This window comes from Triturus cristatus, chromosome 5_1, assembly GCF_964204655.1.
Source record: "Triturus cristatus chromosome 5_1, aTriCri1.1, whole genome shotgun sequence".
NCBI lineage: Eukaryota > Metazoa > Chordata > Amphibia > Caudata > Salamandridae > Triturus > Triturus cristatus.
The window spans coordinates 85,418,548-85,442,071 of NC_140587.1; the positions used below are offsets into that span (position 1 = coordinate 85,418,548).

Below are 23,524 nucleotides of genomic sequence, written 5' to 3' on the forward strand. Positions count from 1 at the left end.
TCAATCGCCCCGGGGCTTCCCCGGGACGCGGCTGGGGCCGTCGCAGGGTGAGCTCTGCTTCCCCTTCGTCCCCCCACAAGGTCAGACCCCCCAATCGCCCGTTGGAAGGGTCCTTGGCCGGGTCCTGCCAACGGAGGTACGCCGCCAGCGCGCCTGGCCCCCCGTGAAGGGGGCCCGGCGACCGGTCCGCCCCGGGCCCGTCCCGGGGCGCCTGGCTGCATGCCGCGCGTGGCTGTCCGTGGTGTCCCACCGGCTGCCTGCGCGCACGCGCCTCGGGCGCCCTCCTCTGCGGCCGGCTTCCCGGCGAGGGCGAAACCCCTCCAGACGTGATCCGGGGAAAGAGGGCGCGCGCTGCCGGGTACGACACACCCCCTGCTCTGGCAGGGGTGCCTGGCCTTCCCCGGCTCCCCCGAACGCTCCGGCGTTTTCTTTCGTCTACGACCTCAGATCAGACGTGGCGACCCGCTGAATTTAAGCATATTACTAAGCGGAGGAAAAGAAGCTAACCAGGATTCCCCCAGTAACGGCGAGTGAAGAGGGAAGAGCCCAGCGCCGAATCCCCGCCCGGCGGCGGGCGCGGGAAATGTGGCGTACAGAAGACCGACTCCCCGGCGTCGCTCAGGGGGCCCAAGTCCTTCTGATCGAGGCTCACCCCGCGGACGGTGTTAGGCCGGTAGCGGCCCCCGGCGCGCCGGGATCGGGTCTTCTCGGAGTCGGGTTGCTTGGGAATGCAGCCCAAAGCGGGTGGTAAACTCCATCTAAGGCTAAATACGGGCGCGAGACCGATAGCCAACAAGTACCGTAAGGGAAAGTTGAAAAGAACTTTGAAGAGAGAGTTCAAGAGGGCGTGAAACCGTCGAGAGGTAAACGGGTGGGGTCCGTGCAGTCCGCCCGGAGGATTCAACACGGCGGGAAGGTCGGTGGCCCGGGAGTTCCGGATCCCCTCTGGGGACCGGCGCCCGGGCCCTACCCGGCCCCGCAGGGCACATTTCCTCCGCGGCGGTGCGCCGCGACCGGCTCCGGGTCGGCTGGGAAGGCTTCGGGGTGGCAGGTGGCCCTTCGCTTCTGGCGGAGGGTGTTACAGCCCCCCTGGCAGCAGCTTCGCCGTGTCCGCGGGGCCGAGGGAGATTCGACCGCCTCCGCGCCCTCCCCCGGGCACCCGTTCCCAGCCGCCCCTCGGGGCGCGCCGGGGCGGTTGAAGGGGGGACGGGGCCCCCTGCTCCCGGCGCGACTGTCGACTGGGGCGGACTGTTCTCAGTGCGCCCCGACCGCGTCGCCCCGCCGGGCGGGGAGGCCCATGCCGGGCGCCAGGGGTCTGCGGCGATGTCGGTTACCCACCCGACCCGTCTTGAAACACGGACCAAGGAGTCTAACACGTGCGCGAGTCGGAGGGCCGTGCGAAACCCTGTGGCGCAATGAAGGTGAGGGCCGGCGCGCGCCGGCTGAGGTGGGATATTCAAATATTTTAGTAAATGATTAGGACTTGTATTCTTTATATGAAATTCCTTTGAAGTCCAACACTCTCCCTACCATTGCTTAAACTGGAGTGGGAATAGTAAATCTAACCCATCCACAGTCCAACTCTTCCCTACTGTTGCGTAGATTGGAGTAGAAAAATAAATCTAAGCCCTTTAAAGTCCAATACTTTCCCTATGTTGCTGGATTTACAGTATTATGTATTCATTTTTTGTAAATATTGTTTATTTTTATTTTTATTATAATTTTTTCATTTATATTACTTTTAGTAAAATGTGTTTCTTGTGGATTTTAATATTTTACCATTTAATATATTGGTTGAATTAAATATTTAATTCTGTAATAGAACTGTTTACAAAGAATTTTTGGACTGCTTATAGTATTTATGTAGTTTTGTATTGTGTGCAATTCTTCTAAGAAAAAAAAAATATATATATACATAGGAGCGTTCTTCTGGTCGATATATATATATATATATATATAAATATATATATATTCACTGAAAAAACCATAGGTTTCACACATGTTATAGTTAGCGGAAATTTTACTGATAAAAAACCAATGAAATTGCCCCGTTATAGTTAGTGCTGGCAACTATAACTCACGCGACCGCAATCCTCTGCTGATGCTAATACTGTATTTAGACACTTATTTGCCCATGTCTTCTTCCATACATTTTTAGCTATACATATATTACAAATATTTTTTTTTATAAAGACACATATGTCATCAGCAGAAGATTGCGGTCGCGTGAGTTATAGTTGCCAGCACTAACTATAACGGGGCAATTTCATTGGTTTTTTATCAGTAAAATTTCCGCTAACTATAACATGTGTGAAACCTATGGTTTTTTCAGTGAATTTGCAAGGTTTTTTAAATGCTAATTCCTAACTATAACGTGTGTGAAACCTATGGTTTTTTCAGTGAATTTGTACGGTTTTTTAAATGCTAAGTTACTTTACGCCATTCGAGGCGTGCGCGCCCACTTAACGCAGTGCGTTCCGTGCACGGTTTTTATCAACTTTAATAAGCCCTGTACATTTGGTGGCCTTCGGCCACCAAAAGCACAGGGGGTGGGGTCAATGTGGATAGTGTTTTTTTTATTTCGATTTTATAATTTCATGTTGCCAAAATATAGTTTTTTTACTGATGTAATAAGCACTGTACATTTGGTGGCCTACGGGCACCAAAAGCACAGGGGGTGGGGTAAGTGTGGATAGTGTTTTTTTTATTTCTATTTTTTACCGTACGCTTACGGTAAGCGTACGGTAAGCGTACTCGGCGAAATTGCCGAAAAAAAAATAAAACCGTTTTTGCTCTTGGGGGATGTTTGGGGACTCCCTCAACATGACTATGTGGGAGGGAGTTGTCAAAACAGCCCCGTAACATGTTTTTGGGCATCATGTTTGATAAATAACACTCAGTGCGAGAGACAAAATGGCGGACGCCGCTTCCTGGTTTCGGAGGATTCGAATGTTTACTAAGATCTAAGAGCCAATCAGAATCGCGCTCGCGCACGCCACCGTACGCGTACGGTAAGCGTACGGTAAGCGTACCGTAAGCGGGCTCAGATATATATATTGATTTAAAGGCTATTTTCTCAGAATCTACTGAACAGATTTACACCAAACCTACAAAAGGCACTTCCTTGACATAGGGACTACCTCTCTGCCAAATTTCTAGTAATTCTGTTCAGCCGTTCGGGCTGTAGCTCTGTCTAAAGGTCCTATGGAAAAATGCATGGGAAAAACGCGTTTTGGGACCCCCCTTTTATCTCAGCCCCCGCTTGACGAATCCCCCCGAGACTTTCAGGGTAGGAGCGGAGCGTAGCGCCCCACCTATTTTGAGAAATTCGCGAGGATTCATCGACCGGCGCCAAAGTTATTCAAAATAGAATGTTGCGGATTTCCTATGGAAAAGGGGTCCTAACTATAACTACCTACTGGCGACCGCCAGTAGGTAATATATATATATGTTTGTGAAAGTCTCCATTTTACCGGGGGCCCCCGACCCTGCAGGGCGGGCTCTGTGCAGCAGGAACGGAGAATCCTGTTATTTGGGCTCGACCAGAAGAAACATACAGAGCCCAACTCCGTCTTATTTTCAAGTAGGACATTTATTCGTCTGCGCTGTTCAAAGCGACCCATTAATTCCTTACGCGTTTCGACGTGCATCTCGCCTTGTTCACAGGTGGGTAGCATTATAAACTCCAAGTGGTCACATGGCCCATCTTTCCAACTACAGGCCCCAGAGTGCACCAATGTGAATACTGTATATATATATATATATATCTTTAAAATGTTATTTAATTTTTATTTGAACTTTTAAATAACATTATGTTGTATATGCCAGTGTAAATATTTACTATAGGGTATATGTTTTTAAATTAAACATTTTTAATTAGGGTGTCTTTATGTCTGTGTATATATCTATATATATAACAGCAACTCTTCTCGTATTCCAGTTAGCATCGAAAGACAGGGGCTCGGACCACAATTTCGTGAAGTTAGTCGTTTTAATAGCAACTCACCAGCCACAGCCATGATGCATTTCGGGCCCGTGGGCCCTTCATCACATGACGCATTTCACAGTTGACAGGCAGCTTTAAACCGTTTTTACATTTTTTTCTTTGCTCTTAAAGTGAAAAGTGCAAGTTAAATGCAAGGAATATAGACATAGTAGATATACTTTTGTCAGGGGAAAATGATTAAGACCCAATATTTAAATACATGCATCATTATAAATACACTGATAGAAACAGAATCATTATGAATACATTTTGGGGCCTATGCATCAACAATGCCATTTGCGATTCCTTATTAGCGAAAAATAAGGAATCGCTAATAAGGAATAGCAAAAGGCTATGCATGTAGGAATCGCTATTCAAATAGCGATTCCTTAATATTCCTTATTACCGAATCGGTAATACCGAATCGGTAATAAGGAATACCTACCCATTCATTCCTATGGGCTTGGAGGCCCATAGGAATGAATGTAAAGCCAGTCTGTATTAGCGATTCGGTATTACCGAATCGCTAATAGCGGGAGCACTTTCAAGGGTGCCAGGGTGTCAAAAGGACACCCTGTTGCACCCCTGAAAATGATATGTGCACATATGTTGCACACACACATGCTCTAAGGGCATGTGTGTGCGCAACATGAAACTTTGAAAAATGCACAAAAGTGCATTTTTCAAAGTTTTTGCAAATTACCATGCAGTTCATCTTCATGGTAATTTGCTCCCCCTATTAGCGAAATCGCTAATTTTTTAACTTTGATGCATTGCATTTAAGGAATCTCACTTTGGGATTCCTTAAATGCAATCGCTATTTAAGGAATCGGTATTTAAGGAATCCCTATTTAAAGAATCGCTATTTAAGGATTCCTTAAATAGCGATTTCTGCTTTTGGGTTGATGCATTGGGATTGGGTATTTTTTACTTAATACCGGGAGCTATTACCGAATCGGTATTTTACCGACTGGATTTTGGGTTGATGCATGAGGCTGTTTATGAATAAAAGTATTGTGTTATAAAAACACTGATTTCCTCATTGTTGTTAAATAGTTTTTTAAAACAGTTGATTTGAGTAAAACAAAAGCATTTTGTGACTCCCAAAGTCATCGTGGTTTAAATACTAAAAGTCACCCATTGTTATCTGGCCAAAAATATGATGGCTCAAAATTTAGTAGCCTTTATAGTCATCCAATCATAATGTCAAAAGTGATGACTCAATTGTTATACATTTTTGCGTTGTTGAAAAAGTGCATGTGTTTATTCATTAAACCTAAGATATAGTGTGTAAAAATCACCCCTGTGTAAAAAAGCTAAAAACCTATAAAATTAACTGTGATGGTTAAAAAAGGCGGCAAAAATGCGACTCTGTTACTGCTACGTAATGACTGTTTAAGATCAAAATCTATTCGGCTACTCTTGTTGTCCTATGTCAGAGGCAAGTATAAAGGTCCTTTGTTCCATTGAGACCCCCTGGCTTTTTACTGTCCAATTCCAAAATATATCTTGTTTCTTGCTTTCTAAGGGCCTTTTCTCTGTCGCCTCCCCTTTTGTTTAGTGGCACTGAGTCAATCAAAAAATATGTAAGATCTTTTGGATGCCCATTGTGTGACTCCTTAAAATGGCGTGCCACTGTGTAGGACTGATCGTTATTTTTGATGGCCCTTATGTGCTGGAGTATCCTCTTGTGGCCCTGGAGAATAATACTCCCAACATACTGTAGGCCACATGAACACTCCAGCACATAAACTACATATTCTGACTTGCATATCAAGCTTCTGTATGTGGGTTTCTCCTGGTCACTGAAACGTGTTCCATAGGAGGATTTATTTATCCTATATTGACACGCCTTGCAGGATATGCACTTAAAAAAGCCTTTTTGTTGGGAAAGCCATGTGGTTTTGGTACAGTTCCAAGGATCATTGTGGACTAACTTGTCTCTCATTGATGGGGCTTTCCTTTAGGTGATTGATTCCCTAGTGGGCAGTAAATGACCTATAGTGGGATCGCTTAAAACAAGGGGCCAGTTTTTCTTAAGATGTTGTTTATGGCTCTTGCTTGTTTACTATAGCCAATTACAATTCTGAAGGTTTCTGAGTTCTCAGAATTATCCTGTGAATTATTCACTCTGCTGGATCTAGTTGTGTTTGATCCTGTCTGTGATTTTAGTAGAGCTTCTCTAGTGATTACATTGCTTTATGCTATTGCAGTTGCAATTGTCTTTCTAGAGTAGCCTCTTTCAAGAAACTTTCTTTGACTAGCTCATTGGGCCACCATCTGTAGGTAATCATCATTGCTGCTTATGCGTTTTAGCCGGAGCATCTCACCGTACCGTATGCTTTGTATTAGATGTTGTAGGTGACAGCTCCTAGCAGGTAAAACTGCATTTCCAGCATTTTTATTGTGATATAGTCTGGTGGCAAATTTCCCCTCTCTGATATAAACCTATACATCAAGGAATTTAACCACTTGATCACTTAAAGTTGCCGTGAACTCTAAATTGAGGTTATAGATGTTAAGAGCTCTGATGAAACTTTCTGCCTCTGGCTGGGTCCCCTGCCAGACGATAAAAAGATCATCGATGTGTATCTTAGCCAAACCCTGTCGTTATTGGTGACTTTTTTCTTATGTTCTTTCAGGAGGACCAGCTCCTCCCATCATCCCATATGGAGACATGCATAGCTTGGGGAGAAGCTGGCCCCCATAGCATCACCTCGTAATTCTTATATAATGTATTCTGAAAAATAAAGATGTTGTTATTTAAACAGAATTCGACCAGATCTCTAAGCATTTTGCTATGGTGTGTGTTAGAGCCCTCATACCATCCTGGTGGTTGATCGATGTATATAGTGAGGAAACATCCATTGTGATTAAAAGATAGTCTTTGTACCACTCACAGTTTTCAATTTTAGATAAAAAGTCCCCAGTATCTCGGATGTATGAGGGTAGATGTTGTACAAATATATATATATATATATTACCTACTGGCGGTCGCCAGTAGGTAGTTATAGTTAGGACCCCTTTTCCATAGGAAATCCGCAACATTCTATTTTGAATAACTTTGGCGCCGGTCGATGAATCGTCGCGAATTTCTCAAAATAGGTGGGGCGCTACGCTCCGCTCCTACCCTGAAAGTCTCGGGGGGATTCGTCAAGCGGGGGCTGAGATAAAAGGGGGGTCCCAAAACGCGTTTTTCCCATGCATTTTTCCATAGGACCTTTAGACAGAGCTACAGCCCGAACGGCTGAACAGAATTACTAGAAATTTGGCAGAGAGGTAGTCCCTAGGTCAAGGAAGTGCCTTTTGTCGGTTTGGTGTAAATCTGTTCAGTAGATTCTGAGAAAATAGCCTTTAAATCAATATATATATCTGAGCCCGCTTACGGTACGCTTACGGTACGCTTACCGTACGCGTACGGTGGCGTGCGCGAGCGCGATTCTGATTGGCTGTTAGATCTTAGTAAACATTCGAATCGGCCGAAACCAGGAAGCGGCGTCCGCCCTTTTGTCTCTCGCACTGAGTGTTATTTATCAAATATGAAGCCCAAAAACATGTAAAGGGGCTGTTTTGACAACTCCCACCCACATAGTCATGTTGAGGGAGTCCCCAAAGATCCCCCAAGAGCAAAAACGTTTTTTTTTTTTTTCGGCAATTTCGCCGAGTACGCTTACCGTACGCATACGGTAAAAAAATAGCAATAAAAAAAACACTATCCACACTCACCCCACCCCCTGTGCTTTTGGTGGCCGCAGGGCATCATATGTACATGGCTTATTTGTGCTGTAAAAAAACTAAATTTTGTCAACATGAAATTATAAAATCGAAATAAAAAAAACACTATCCACATTGACCACACCCCCTGTGCTTTTGGTGGACGAAGGCCACCAAATGTACAGGGCTTATTAAAGTTGATAAAAACCGTGCACGGAACGAACTGCATTAAGTGGGCGCGCACGCCTCGAATGGCGTAAAGTAACTTAGCATTTAAAAAACCGTACAAATTCACTGAAAAAACCATAGGTTTCACACACGTTATAGTTAGGAGTTAGCATTTAAAAAACCTTGCAAATTCACTGAAAAAACCATAGGTTTCACACATGTTATAGTTAGCGGAAATTTTACTGATAAAAAACCAATGAAATTGCCCCGTTATAGTTAGTGCTGGCAACTATAACTCACGCGACCGCAATCTTCTGCTGATGACATATGTGTCTTTATAAAAAAAAATATTTGTAATATATGTGAAGGGGGCCCGGCGACCGGTCCGCCCCGGGCCCGTCCCGGGGCGCCTGGCTGCGTGCCGCGCGTGGCTGTCCGTGGTGTCCCACCGGCTGCCTGCGCGCACGCGCCTCGGGCGCCCTCCTCTGCGGCCGGCTTCCCGGCGAGGGCGAAACCCCTCCAGACGTGATCCGGGGAAAGAGGGCGCGCGCTGCCGGGTACGACACACCCCCTGCTCTGGCAGGGGTGCCTGGCCTTCCCCGGCTCCCCCGAACGCTCCGGCGTTTTCTTTCGTCTACGACCTCAGATCAGACGTGGCGACCCGCTGAATTTAAGCATATTACTAAGCGGAGGAAAAGAAGCTAACCAGGATTCCCCCAGTAACGGCGAGTGAAGAGGGAAGAGCCCAGCGCCGAATCCCCGCCCGGCGGCGGGCGCGGGAAATGTGGCGTACAGAAGACCGACTCCCCGGCGTCGCTCAGGGGGCCCAAGTCCTTCTGATCGAGGCTCACCCCGCGGACGGTGTTAGGCCGGTAGCGGCCCCCGGCGCGCCGGGATCGGGTCTTCTCGGAGTCGGGTTGCTTGGGAATGCAGCCCAAAGCGGGTGGTAAACTCCATCTAAGGCTAAATACGGGCGCGAGACCGATAGCCAACAAGTACCGTAAGGGAAAGTTGAAAAGAACTTTGAAGAGAGAGTTCAAGAGGGCGTGAAACCGTCGAGAGGTAAACGGGTGGGGTCCGTGCAGTCCGCCCGGAGGATTCAACACGGCGGGAAGGTCGGTGGCCCGGGAGTTCCGGATCCCCTCTGGGGACCGGCGCCCGGGCCCTACCCGGCCCCGCAGGGCACATTTCCTCCGCGGCGGTGCGCCGCGACCGGCTCCGGGTCGGCTGGGAAGGCTTCGGGGTGGCAGGTGGCCCTTCGCTTCTGGCGGAGGGTGTTACAGCCCCCCTGGCAGCAGCTTCGCCGTGTCCGCGGGGCCGAGGGAGATTCGACCGCCTCCGCGCCCTCCCCCGGGCACCCGTTCCCAGCCGCCCCTCGGGGCGCGCCGGGGCGGTTGAAGGGGGGACGGGGCCCCCTGCTCCCGGCGCGACTGTCGACTGGGGCGGACTGTTCTCAGTGCGCCCCGACCGCGTCGCCCCGCCGGGCGGGGAGGCCCATGCCGGGCGCCAGGGGTCTGCGGCGATGTCGGTTACCCACCCGACCCGTCTTGAAACACGGACCAAGGAGTCTAACACGTGCGCGAGTCGGAGGGCCGTGCGAAACCCTGTGGCGCAATGAAGGTGAGGGCCGGCGCGCGCCGGCTGAGGTGGGATATTCAAATATTTTAGTAAATGATTAGGACTTGTATTCTTTATATGAAATTCCTTTGAAGTCCAACACTCTCCCTACCATTGCTTAAACTGGAGTGGGAATAGTAAATCTAACCCATCCACAGTCCAACTCTTCCCTACTGTTGCGTAGATTGGAGTAGAAAAATAAATCTAAGCCCTTTAAAGTCCAATACTTTCCCTATGTTGCTGGATTTACAGTATTATGTATTCATTTTTTGTAAATATTGTTTATTTTTATTTTTATTATAATTTTTTCATTTATATTACTTTTAGTAAAATGTGTTTCTTGTGGATTTTAATATTTTACCATTTAATATATTGGTTGAATTAAATATTTAATTCTGTAATAGAACTGTTTACAAAGAATTTTTGGACTGCTTATAGTATTTATGTAGTTTTGTATTGTGTGCAATTCTTCTAAGAAAAAAAATATATATATATACATAGGAGCGTTCTTCTGGTCGATATATATATATATATATATATAAATATATATATATATATATATATGTTTGTGAAAGTCTCCATTTTACCGGGGGCCCCCGACCCTGCAGGGCGGGCTCTGTGCAGCAGGAACGGAGAATCCTGTTATTTGGGCTCGACCAGAAGAAACATACAGAGCCCAACTCCGTCTTATTTTCAAGTAGGACATTTATTCGTCTGCGCTGTTCAAAGCGACCCATTAATTCCTTACGCGTTTCGACGTGCATCTCGCCTTGTTCACAGGTGGGTAGCATTATAAACTCCAAGTGGTCACATGGCCCATCTTTCCAACTACAGGCCCCAGAGTGCACCAATGTGAATACTGTATATATATATATATCTTTAAAATGTTATTTAATTTTTATTTGAACTTTTAAATAACATTATGTTGTATATGCCAGTGTAAATATTTACTATAGGGTATATGTTTTTAAATTAAACATTTTTAATTAGGGTGTCTTTATGTCTGTGTATATATCTATATATATAACAGCAACTCTTCTCGTATTCCAGTTAGCATCGAAAGACAGGGGCTCGGACCACAATTTCGTGAAGTTAGTCGTTTTAATAGCAACTCACCAGCCACAGCCATGATGCATTTCGGGCCCGTGGGCCCTTCATCACGTGACGCATTTCACAGTTGACAGGCAGCTTTAAACCGTTTTTACATTTTTTTCTTTGCTCTTAAAGTGAAAAGTGCAAGTTAAATGCAAGGAATATAGACATAGTAGATATACTTTTGTCAGGGGAAAATGATTAAGACCCAATATTTAAATACATGCATCATTATAAATACACTGATAGAAACAGAATCATTATGAATACATTTTGGGGCCTATGCATCAACAATGCCATTTGCGATTCCTTATTAGCGAAAAATAAGGAATCGCTAATAAGGAATAGCAAAAGGCTATGCATGTAGGAATCGCTATTCAAATAGCGATTCCTTAATATTCCTTATTACCGAATCGGTAATACCGAATCGGTAATAAGGAATACCTACCCATTCATTCCTATGGGCTTGGAGGCCCATAGGAATGAATGTAAAGCCAGTCTGTATTAGCGATTCGGTATTACCGAATCGCTAATAGCGGGAGCACTTTCAAGGGTGCCAGGGTGTCAAAAGGACACCCTGTTGCACCCCTGAAAATGATATGTGCACATATGTTGCACACACACATGCTCTAAGGGCATGTGTGTGCGCAACATGAAACTTTGAAAAATGCACAAAAGTGCATTTTTCAAAGTTTTTGCAAATTACCATGCAGTTCATCTTCATGGTAATTTGCTCCCCCTATTAGCGAAATCGCTAATTTTTTAACTTTGATGCATTGCATTTAAGGAATCTCACTTTGGGATTCCTTAAATGCAATCGCTATTTAAGGAATCGGTATTTAAGGAATCCCTATTTAAAGAATCGCTATTTAAGGATTCCTTAAATAGCGATTTCTGCTTTTGGGTTGATGCATTGGGATTGGGTATTTTTTACTTAATACCGGGAGCTATTACCGAATCGGTATTTTACCGACTGGATTTTGGGTTGATGCATGAGGCTGTTTATGAATAAAAGTATTGTGTTATAAAAACACTGATTTCCTCATTGTTGTTAAATAGTTTTTTAAAACAGTTGATTTGAGTAAAACAAAAGCATTTTGTGACTCCCAAAGTCATCGTGGTTTAAATACTAAAAGTCACCCATTGTTATCTGGCCAAAAATATGATGGCTCAAAATTTAGTAGCCTTTATAGTCATCCAATCATAATGTCAAAAGTGATGACTCAATTGTTATACATTTTTGCGTTGTTGAAAAAGTGCATGTGTTTATTCATTAAACCTAAGATATAGTGTGTAAAAATCACCCCTGTGTAAAAAAGCTAAAAACCTATAAAATTAACTGTGATGGTTAAAAAAGGCGGCAAAAATGCGACTCTGTTACTGCTACGTAATGACTGTTTAAGATCAAAATCTATTCGGCTACTCTTGTTGTCCTATGTCAGAGGCAAGTATAAAGGTCCTTTGTTCCATTGAGACCCCCTGGCTTTTTACTGTCCAATTCCAAAATATATCTTGTTTCTTGCTTTCTAAGGGCCTTTTCTCTGTCGCCTCCCCTTTTGTTTAGTGGCACTGAGTCAATCAAAAAATATGTAAGATCTTTTGGATGCCCATTGTGTGACTCCTTAAAATGGCGTGCCACTGTGTAGGACTGATCGTTATTTTTGATGGCCCTTATGTGCTGGAGTATCCTCTTGTGGCCCTGGAGAATAATACTCCCAACATACTGTAGGCCACATGAACACTCCAGCACATAAACTACATATTCTGACTTGCATATCAAGCTTCTGTATGTGGGTTTCTCCTGGTCACTGAAACGTGTTCCATAGGAGGATTTATTTATCCTATATTGACACGCCTTGCAGGATATGCACTTAAAAAAGCCTTTTTGTTGGGAAAGCCATGTGGTTTTGGTACAGTTCCAAGGATCATTGTGGACTAACTTGTCTCTCATTGATGGGGCTTTCCTTTAGGTGATTGATTCCCTAGTGGGCAGTAAATGACCTATAGTGGGATCGCTTAAAACAAGGGGCCAGTTTTTCTTAAGATGTTGTTTATGGCTCTTGCTTGTTTACTATAGCCAATTACAATTCTGAAGGTTTCTGAGTTCTCAGAATTATCCTGTGAATTATTCACTCTGCTGGATCTAGTTGTGTTTGATCCTGTCTGTGATTTTAGTAGAGCTTCTCTAGTGATTACATTGCTTTATGCTATTGCAGTTGCAATTGTCTTTCTAGAGTAGCCTCTTTCAAGAAACTTTCTTTGACTAGCTCATTGGGCCACCATCTGTAGGTAATCATCATTGCTGCTTATGCGTTTTAGCCGGAGCATCTCACCGTACCGTATGCTTTGTATTAGATGTTGTAGGTGACAGCTCCTAGCAGGTAAAACTGCATTTCCAGCATTTTTATTGTGATATAGTCTGGTGGCAAATTTCCCCTCTCTGATATAAACCTATACATCAAGGAATTTAACCACTTGATCACTTAAAGTTGCCGTGAACTCTAAATTGAGGTTATAGATGTTAAGAGCTCTGATGAAACTTTCTGCCTCTGGCTGGGTCCCCTGCCAGACGATAAAAAGATCATCGATGTGTATCTTAGCCAAACCCTGTCGTTATTGGTGACTTTTTTCTTATGTTCTTTCAGGAGGACCAGCTCCTCCCATCATCCCATATGGAGACATGCATAGCTTGGGGAGAAGCTGGCCCCCATAGCATCACCTCGTAATTCTTATATAATGTATTCTGAAAAATAAAGATGTTGTTATTTAAACAGAATTCGACCAGATCTCTAAGCATTTTGCTATGGTGTGTGTTAGAGCCCTCATACCATCCTGGTGGTTGATCGATGTATATAGTGAGGAAACATCCATTGTGATTAAAAGATAGTCTTTGTACCACTCACAGTTTTCAATTTTAGATAAAAAGTCCCCAGTATCTCGGATGTATGAGGGTAGATGTTGTACAAATATATATATATATATATTACCTACTGGCGGTCGCCAGTAGGTAGTTATAGTTAGGACCCCTTTTCCATAGGAAATCCGCAACATTCTATTTTGAATAACTTTGGCGCCGGTCGATGAATCGTCGCGAATTTCTCAAAATAGGTGGGGCGCTACGCTCCGCTCCTACCCTGAAAGTCTCGGGGGGATTCGTCAAGCGGGGGCTGAGATAAAAGGGGGGTCCCAAAACGCGTTTTTCCCATGCATTTTTCCATAGGACCTTTAGACAGAGCTACAGCCCGAACGGCTGAACAGAATTACTAGAAATTTGGCAGAGAGGTAGTCCCTAGGTCAAGGAAGTGCCTTTTGTCGGTTTGGTGTAAATCTGTTCAGTAGATTCTGAGAAAATAGCCTTTAAATCAATATATATATCTGAGCCCGCTTACGGTACGCTTACGGTACGCTTACCGTACGCGTACGGTGGCGTGCGCGAGCGCGATTCTGATTGGCTGTTAGATCTTAGTAAACATTCGAATCGGCCGAAACCAGGAAGCGGCGTCCGCCCTTTTGTCTCTCGCACTGAGTGTTATTTATCAAATATGAAGCCCAAAAACATGTAAAGGGGCTGTTTTGACAACTCCCACCCACATAGTCATGTTGAGGGAGTCCCCAAAGATCCCCCAAGAGCAAAAACGTTTTTTTTTTTTTTCGGCAATTTCGCCGAGTACGCTTACCGTACGCATACGGTAAAAAAATAGCAATAAAAAAAACACTATCCACACTCACCCCACCCCCTGTGCTTTTGGTGGCCGCAGGGCATCATATGTACATGGCTTATTTGTGCTGTAAAAAAACTAAATTTTGTCAACATGAAATTATAAAATCGAAATAAAAAAAACACTATCCACATTGACCACACCCCCTGTGCTTTTGGTGGACGAAGGCCACCAAATGTACAGGGCTTATTAAAGTTGATAAAAACCGTGCACGGAACGAACTGCATTAAGTGGGCGCGCACGCCTCGAATGGCGTAAAGTAACTTAGCATTTAAAAAACCGTACAAATTCACTGAAAAAACCATAGGTTTCACACACGTTATAGTTAGGAGTTAGCATTTAAAAAACCTTGCAAATTCACTGAAAAAACCATAGGTTTCACACATGTTATAGTTAGCGGAAATTTTACTGATAAAAAACCAATGAAATTGCCCCGTTATAGTTAGTGCTGGCAACTATAACTCACGCGACCGCAATCTTCTGCTGATGACATATGTGTCTTTATAAAAAAAAATATTTGTAATATATGTATAGCTAAAAATGTATGGAAGAAGACATGGGCAAATAAGTGTCTAAATACAGTATTAGCATCAGCAGAGGATTGCGGTCGCGTGAGTTATAGTTGCCAGCACTAACTATAACGGGGCAATTTCATTGGTTTGTTATCAGTAAAATTTCCGCTAACTATAACATGTGTGAAACCTATGGTTTTTTCAGTGAATTATATATATATATATATATATATATATATATATATATATATATATATATATATTATCTACTGGCGGTCGCCAGTAGATAGTTATAGTTAGGACCGTGTTTCCATAGGAAATCCGCAACATTCTATTTGGAATAACTTTGGCGCCGGTTGACGAATCCTCGCAAATTTTTCAAAACTAATGGGGCGCTACGCTCCTCTCCTACCCTGAAAGTCTCGGGGGGATTCGTCAAGCGGGGGCTGAGAAAAAAGGGGGGTCCCAAAACGCGTTTTCCCCATGCATTTTCCCATAGGACCTTTAGTCCGAGCTACAGCCCGAACGGCTGAACAGAATTACTTGAAATTGGGCAGAGAGGTAGTCCTCAGGTCAGGAATGTGCCTTTTGCAGGTGTGGTGTAAATCTGTTCAATAGGTCCTGAGAAAATAGCATTTAAATCAATATATATATCTGTAAGCGCGCTCCGTGCGCGCGCAAAAATTGAAAATAAATACATAACTTTGCATTTAAAAAACCGTACAAATTCACTGAAAAAACCATAGGTTTCACACACGTTATAGTTAGGAATTAGCATTTAAAAAACCTTGCAAATTCACTTAAAAAACCATAGGTTTCACACAAGTTATATTTAGCTGTACATTTCACTCGTAAAAAACCAATGAAATTCCACGTTATAGTTAGATCAGGTAACTATAACTTGCGCGACCGCAATGCACAATGTGTCATTTCAGATGTCATCATTGATGTCATGAGTGATGTCACTGACCATGTCATAAGTGATGTAATATGTGACGTCATCAGCAGTGCATTGCGGGGGCGCAAGTTATAGTTACCTGATCTAACTATAACGTGGAATTTCATTGGTTTTTTACGAGTGAAATGTACAGCTAACTATAACTTGTGTGAAACCTATGGTTTTTTAAGTGAATATATATATATATATATATATATATATATATATATATATATATATATATATATATATATATATATATATAATGAAATAATTAGCAAAAATATTTTATACACGTATTTTACATTAAATTACATTTATATATTTAGTATTTAAAATATTTTACTTTGAAGTGTATATGTATATTAAAAAGCAACATTTCTACCTGTTTTTTGATGATATTCTCTTGACATTTCCATTTTATGTATAGGGACACTATATTGTGTTAAACAACATTTTTTTCACAATATTTTTTTCAACGATATTTTTTACAATTATATTTTTATTTTTTTATTTTATTTTATAAAGTTTTATATAGCGCGAGCCAGATCCCGAGGGATATCAGAGCGCTTTACAAAAGGAAGAAAGGGAGAGTACTATTCCAGTAACGATATCAAGTAAAAATGCCAACCAGTTGTAGTCCCAAAAAATCACATACAAGTGATACACAACGAGAAGAGAGGGAGAACACAGCTCCAGTAACGATATCAGATAAGAATGCCAAACAATTAAAGTCACAATAATCACAGACAGGTGGTACACAGCGAGTAGTGACAAAAATAGGTCAATAAGAGGCTGCTACAGGGGGCAAGCTTTACACCTGAAGGGGCAGAGAGCAGAAACACAGGATGGTAAAATGGATGTAGAGTCAATCAACACCTGTTGTAGTCATATATTGTGTCAATGAACCCAGAACAGTATTACAGTCTTTCTTCCCTCACACATTGGATATTGCTTGGAAAGCGACATTACAATCTTTCTTTCCTCACAGTGGTTGTAGGAGAGTAGGATCTGCACTTATGTTGCCCCCACTTTTTTTCTGATGTATACACTGGTTTCTGGCTATAGTCTGGCCGGGTCCCTGCTAATCAGGGCCCCAGTCTCACTGATCTCTCTAAACAACTTGGTGTGTATATTAGATGCACTAGGGATTGGATACTGTGGTACCTTATGAGCCCCTAGTATATGGTACCTTGGGTACCTAGGGCATTGGTACTTCACAGGCCTACCAGGGGCTGCAGCATGTATTATGCCACCCCTGGGAAGCATTCTCAATCTGACACCACAGGCCTGCTACTGCAGCCTGTGTGAGGTAGTGTTAGCACTCCTCACTGAGGTATAGGTTCCTATATCTCACCATACACACACATATAAACATATATATCAGCCACCCCTACTGGAGGCCCTATCAATCCTGAGGGCAGGGTGCTTGGTTTACTATGTGAGGGGGTGCTTCTGCATGAGCAGGACCCCTCTGCAGCTGGCAGAGTCTATTCTCTGCTGCTGTTTGTGGATGCGGTTAAACCATATACTCTTAAGTGCATTATAACCTCGCGGTAAATGCTAACTTTGGAATAACTGCATCAAAACATGTCGTGATTGGTGTCAAACAACTTGGAATCATACCCCCACACCAGTAACTGGTGTGGGAGTATGACCCAACCCTTCTAGAGGGGATGACATGTACCCACTGTACTAAATGGTAGAAATCTCCTAGAGCCCTGGCATCACAAAATGGATGCCACCAGCACAGACACTGGGCAGCCCTCCTGCTGCTGACCGAAACTCGCAGTGGAGGAAGCCCAACAAAAAGCATCCTGTCACAGGGAGGTGCCACCACCTCCCAGACAGGATTTAGTGTATTGGAGCTGGGTGGGTGCACTCTTAGAGTGCTTTGAAGTCCTGCACTGGGGGAGCATTAGGCTCCTCTGTGCATATGCCAGCTCAAACCGGTTCAGGGGCTACCTGCCCCTGCTCTGGCGCAAAACTGGACAAAGGGAAGTGGGTGTAACCACCCACTACCCTGACCCTCCTAGGGGAGTGGTCATAGAGCTAGTCCCTCCCCTATCTTCACTATAAGATAGCAAGCATTGCCAATGCAATTCAGATAACCCTGGACGACGCTCTACAAAGAAGAATCCTGGCCCTTTGATGTTCCACTACCTTTGGAAGAATGAAGAATCTCCCTTGGTGTCAAGGCACCAAAAACCTTAATCAACGGTTGCAAACTTCACCGCTCCCGCCGGAGTCCGAAGTCCCTGCGGCCACAGAAGCAAATTTCCTGACCTCTCGATGGCCATTTTGAGTCCCCAGTGAAGCTGTGGCATCTGGACCCCACGAGTGACGAGGAAATGCAATACCTGGGAACCGTGCACTAATTTCGAGTGTAAACCTTAAACAACATTCTAAGAACTTGTGCTTTGGACCATTTGTGGCCCAAGTCCCCAGCAGGTCTTGTTTAAAAAATCAGCAGCCTACCTCGTCCCAAGTGACCGTGGGCTTCTGTGAAACTTTTCCTGTGAAAGCGTCTTTGCAGTTACTTGCCCGTTGGCTAGTGACTCCCCCGAAGACTTTCTAACCAACTTCAAGGGCTCTCCTGGTTGCTCCGGGCCTGCCTTCACTTACCCTTGTTCGATGAGTCCATCAGACCTTGCTGGTCTGCATCATCATCAATCTTCAGTCTACATGAGACTTGCAGTTGCCAAGGCTTGTTGGCTCCACTCCGGTTGCCAACACTGTCATCAGCTGCAGACGTTGTGGGACACTCAGAATCCAGATGCTGGTCATCGTCGATCCCTCCTGAACCTCGTGAGCGAAGAGACAAAACACCATCGACGACCTGAAGTGACGCGACATCTGTGGTCATCCATCTTGCTGGCCACCGGTCACTGGCAAGTGACCTTGAACACTGTCCCTTCAATTTTCAGGTCCTCTTCATCTTCAATCCACCTTCGGATTCCAGCGGACACCTCTTCAGTCGTCACAAGCAGCAAGTCTTCATTGGTCTCCATTGAAAACAGCATCTCGACCCGACACCAAAAGACACCTATGCACCCGGCTTCCGTGGGTGAGGTAACTCGTGCACTCCAGTGCCCAAGTGTGTGTTGGCCCTCGAAATACTTACCTTGTAAGTGGCTTGCTTGTTGACTTCTTCGAAGTGCCCTAAAACTTTAAAATACAAACCGCGACTTGCTCCATTGTAACCTATAGGAAACCCGCGGCTGTGTTTAGACACTGCACGCGTCTCCCGTGGGCTCTTTACTTACCTGCTAACACTGCAGTAGTGAAGCCCCAGCGATTCCCAAGGCCCTAGGCTTTGTCATTTTGCAAGTCGACTTTGTTAACCCATGTTTTTTAGTATATGGTCTGGTATGCCCCTAGGGCTCCAGCCATATTTGTGCTTAATTTATTGAGAACTGTTGACATTTGAATGTATACCTGGCTTCTAATCTCATAAAGAGATTAGTAGAGTGTGTCTAGAAATAAATACATATATATTTGATATATATACCTGTGTGGTGTCCTTTTCATTTGGTAATTCAAGAGGTTATAAGGTCAAACAAGCTGCTTTACATTCCTCAGAGACTTAGCCTGAAGGCTGCTCTCCACAGCTACCACTAGGATAGCTTTCTTTAAAAGGTTGTCTTAAACCTATCTCCCATAAGAGTCGAATTGGACTGGTGCAAGGTGGCCACTATAACTAGTGACCGGCATATGCCAGGCCAACTTCTCACAGTGGTTACTACTTGGAAAGCAGTATTACAAGATTTCTTCCATTGCACAATAGGCACAGCAGCATTACAAGCTTCCCTCCCTCACACAATAGGTACTGCAGCATTACAAGATTCTCCCCTTACACAATAGGTACAGCAGCATTACAACCTTCCTTCCCTCACACAATAGGTACAGCAGCATTACAGGCGTCCCCCCTTACACATTAGGTACAGCAGCATTACAGGCGTCCCCCTTACACAATAGGTACAGCAGCATTACAGGCTTCCCTCACTCACACAATAGGTACAGCAGCATTACAGGATTCCCTCACTTACACAATAGGTACAGCAGCATTACAAGCTTCCCTCCCTTACACAATAGGTACAGCAGCATTACAAGCTTCCCTCCCTCACACAATAGGTACAGCAGCATTACAGGCTTCCCCTCTTACACAATAGGTACTGTAGCATTACTGGCTTCCCCCCTTACACAATAGGTACAGCAGCATTACAGGCTTCCCTCACTTACACAATAGGTACAGCAGCATTACAAGCTTCTCTCCCTTACACAATAGGTACAGCAGCATTACAAGCTTCCCTTTCTTACACAATAGGTACAGCAGCATTACAAGCTTCCCTCTCTTACACAATAGGTACAGCAGCATTACAAGCTTCCCTTTCTTACACAATAGGTACAGCAGCATTACAGGCTTCTCTCCCTTAAACAATAGGTCACGGTGAGAGGGCGCCACTAGAAACTGAAAGCAGCCCTAGCAAATGTTGTAATATTAGCACCCATATTATTTGATATATCATCATCATCAAAGAACTTTAATTTGATCTCTATGGAACCTAAACGTGTAGACAGAGAAAACAGCCACAACACACATATATACGCCCCAAAGCACTGGAGCCATATTTTCTCCGGTTAATAGAAATATAAAATCCTCCACTGTGGGCAACCGAGGCATTTATTTAGTATTCCTTCTGCAAAATTCACTAAATCCTCTCCTCTCTTCTCCTCTCTACATCCTTTCTCTTCTTTTTTATAATATAATTTAAATTGAAATTTCTCATACATGCCAAACTTTCCCCTCAATTCATGCCCCCTCCCGCCTTTCACACAGAATAGGACTAGTGCCATAGTTTAACACATGGTCAGCACATGGAATACATAACAGTTTCCTCAAACAGGAATATCCCGCACCCCCAGATTCCTGCTAACCCCATCATCCCCACAACACTTCCTCTATAATCTCACCAATCTGTGCAGATCTTAGCATGTTTATTCAGGCAGCCTGTAGATTCCCACCTTCATCTTTCTCATCCCTCACTACACTTTCTCTTTCTCACATACCTTCCTCTCTCACACTTTTTTATATGCAGGCCCCATCTCTCTCCATCTGGACACCCTGCTCTCTCACTTCTCCAGTCACTTTCTTGTAACTCACCTCACATACACACTCTTCTTTCTTTAACTGACCTCACAGACATGCGCTCTACTCTCTTCCGGACCATTTTCTTACCATCCTCTCTCACAACTACCTTTCACATATATTCTTGTCTAAACATATTGGGCCCGATTCACAAAGGTAAAGTGAGACGAAAGTCTAACTACACGACTTTTGGGAATTACAAAGGGAATTTACTACTCGTAAATGCCCTTTGTGAATACCAAACATTGAACTTTACAACTTTTGCCAGGCACTCAAATTCTTCCACAGCCCAATATGCGCAAATTTAGAGAGACCGTTACAGACACACATGAAAGTGCACACTCACAAAGAAATGACTCAAGATGCACACAAAACACACACACATACATGCAAAAATCTTTGCTACCATACACACGCAAACACACCAACAGACACATGCACACAAACAAGAAACACACCCTGCATGCACACACTGACAGTGAGAGGCCAAGGGTCCATGCATACACACTCTGAGACAGACCGTGTAACCATGTGATTACTACGTAAAGATTGGGAGGGTCATACTTGTTTTCGATTCTTTGGGGAAGACCCTTGGAAAGATCTGGCCCCTCCCCCTCCTCCCCTCCCCCCACACCCCCCACTCCACCGTCAGTTACCCTCCACCCAGGATATTTACCTGGTGGAGGCACGACCCAGGCTGGAGGGGGAACAAATGGCTTCTGTGCATCTCTAACCCAGACAGATGCATGCACAGAGCTGTACACACACAACGGCAGATCTTTAACTGCACAGGACTCACGGCTGCCACTCACCCTCATGTTGTCATATCGTTCCTCTTTCCTGTGTTTAGACTTCAGAATGTATCTCTTCTCATTCCTCAGAGGGCACAGCCAGCCCTGGAGCTTCACCTGCAGAGAGGAAAGCACACATGTGACAACTGTAGAGCTGTAAAGTGAAGTTGTTCATACAATAATAATCATCGCATGATCGTCCAGACATGTGCAGATTGAAAGTAGCAGCCTCGCATTCACAGTTTAATCACAAGTCACACATATCCCGAATATAACCTTTACCCACAGGTTTCCAAATCAGAGGCAACAGCCACACAAAACCAAGCCACAGATGCTCTGATGGTAAGTTCAGATTGTAGGTACAGGCCACGTGTTTCCAGACCATAGGTACCAGACACACACATCCAGACGGAGGTTTCTAGGGCGCTCACATCCATATTAAAATACCGGGACAGCCTTATGTAAGGACTGAAACAGATGTCTGGATTGGTCCTGAATATGTCACAAGCTGCTCCCTCAATCCTTGACGCCCCTCTCTCTTACTTGCAGGTTTTTAGGTCGAGCATTCGAGACCTCTTGTATATACTTTAGTATATACTTTAGTATATATACTTTAGTATATACTTATATGTGTAAGTACGTTGTGGGCTCTGGAGATTAGCCCTAGGACTTGTCTGCTTCCGCTTAGGGACTTTTTTTTCTGTTCAACTGCCTCTATTTACCTGTCTTGATAGAAAACAACCAGTGGAGGTCAATAAAATACCAGAATTGCTTTCTGCTGAACTACTTTATGTTTTTTCATTTTTCTGGCAACTGCCTCTCTTTAACATTCTTGATAGAAAACGACGAGCAGAGGTCAGTAAAATACCAGAATCACTTTTGCATTTTCTAGATTTCAGTCCATAAAAATTGTCTTCCACAAGCACCCATAGAAAATACTTATTTTTTCAAATCTTGAATTTTCAGTGATATGAACACTAAAGCCCTTGCTTTTATATTATAAACAGAGCTTTTGACTATACCATTTCCAGCTGAAAGTCAATATTTCTCTCCATGTGTTCCCATACCTGGCGTGTCTCGCAGTTAGGTGCTTACTTTCCCTCCATGTTAAAGCACAGTAGATGTTTCAGCGCCCAGGCTAATGTGCTGCATAGCTAAATGCAGATAAGGTCCCAAAGGCGAGACCGACTGCATTGCAAATGCTTGTTCTTTTTATCTCAGTTTCCTTTCAATGACCCCATGACCTTGCTCTACAGAGCAGTCTCTTCCATTACTAACTCTTACAGGGGGCAAAGGCAGCAGAGAGAAGGCATCAGTCTGTGAGACCCCAGCTGCAGCCCTTGAAGGGCCTGTGAGAGGGAACAGGCACCGGCCCAACAAAGAGCAGGCACCAGCCTCAAGCAGGGTCTGTGCTACGGAAAAGGCAGGCATAACTAGAGAGAGCAGACACCAGTCCCTAACAGACAACAAGGTTGCAGGTGACACCTCCTTACAGTTTCGGTCCCAGGAAAAAAACACCCGCCTCTTACAGGGTCTGTGACAGGGAACAAACCCAAGTCTCATACAGAATCTGTGCCAGGGAACAAACACCAGCATCATACAGGGTCTGTGACAGGGAACAAACACCAGTCTCATACAGAATCTGTGCCAGGGAACAAACACCATCCTCATACAGGGTCTGCCTCAAAGAACAAACACCAGCATCATACAGGGTCTGTGACAGGGAACAAACACAAGTCTCATACAGAATCTGTGCCAGGGAACAAACACCATCCTCATACAGGGTCTGCCTCAGAGAACAAACACCAGCCTCATACAGGTTCTGTGACAGGGAGCAAAC

The 23,524-nt window shown here is 44.2% G+C and overlaps 1 protein-coding gene across 4 annotated transcripts in view; it reads right to left on the bottom strand.

Annotated features, from left to right (window-relative positions):
* LOC146830275 (E3 ubiquitin-protein ligase TRIM39-like) overlaps positions 1-23,524 on the bottom strand; it is a 305,072-nt gene that overhangs the window by 131,918 nt on the left and 149,630 nt on the right. For all 4 annotated transcript variants that reach the window (XR_014961405.1, XR_014961404.1, XM_085604467.1 and 1 more), the window contains exon 2: positions 21,706-21,801. Coding sequence is in view for 2 of the 4 variants with exons in the window: in XM_085604467.1 (XP_085460593.1) it covers positions 21,706-21,801 (96 nt within the window). In the remaining 2 variants the exon portion in view is untranslated. The remainder of the gene's footprint in view (positions 1-21,705; positions 21,802-23,524) is intronic.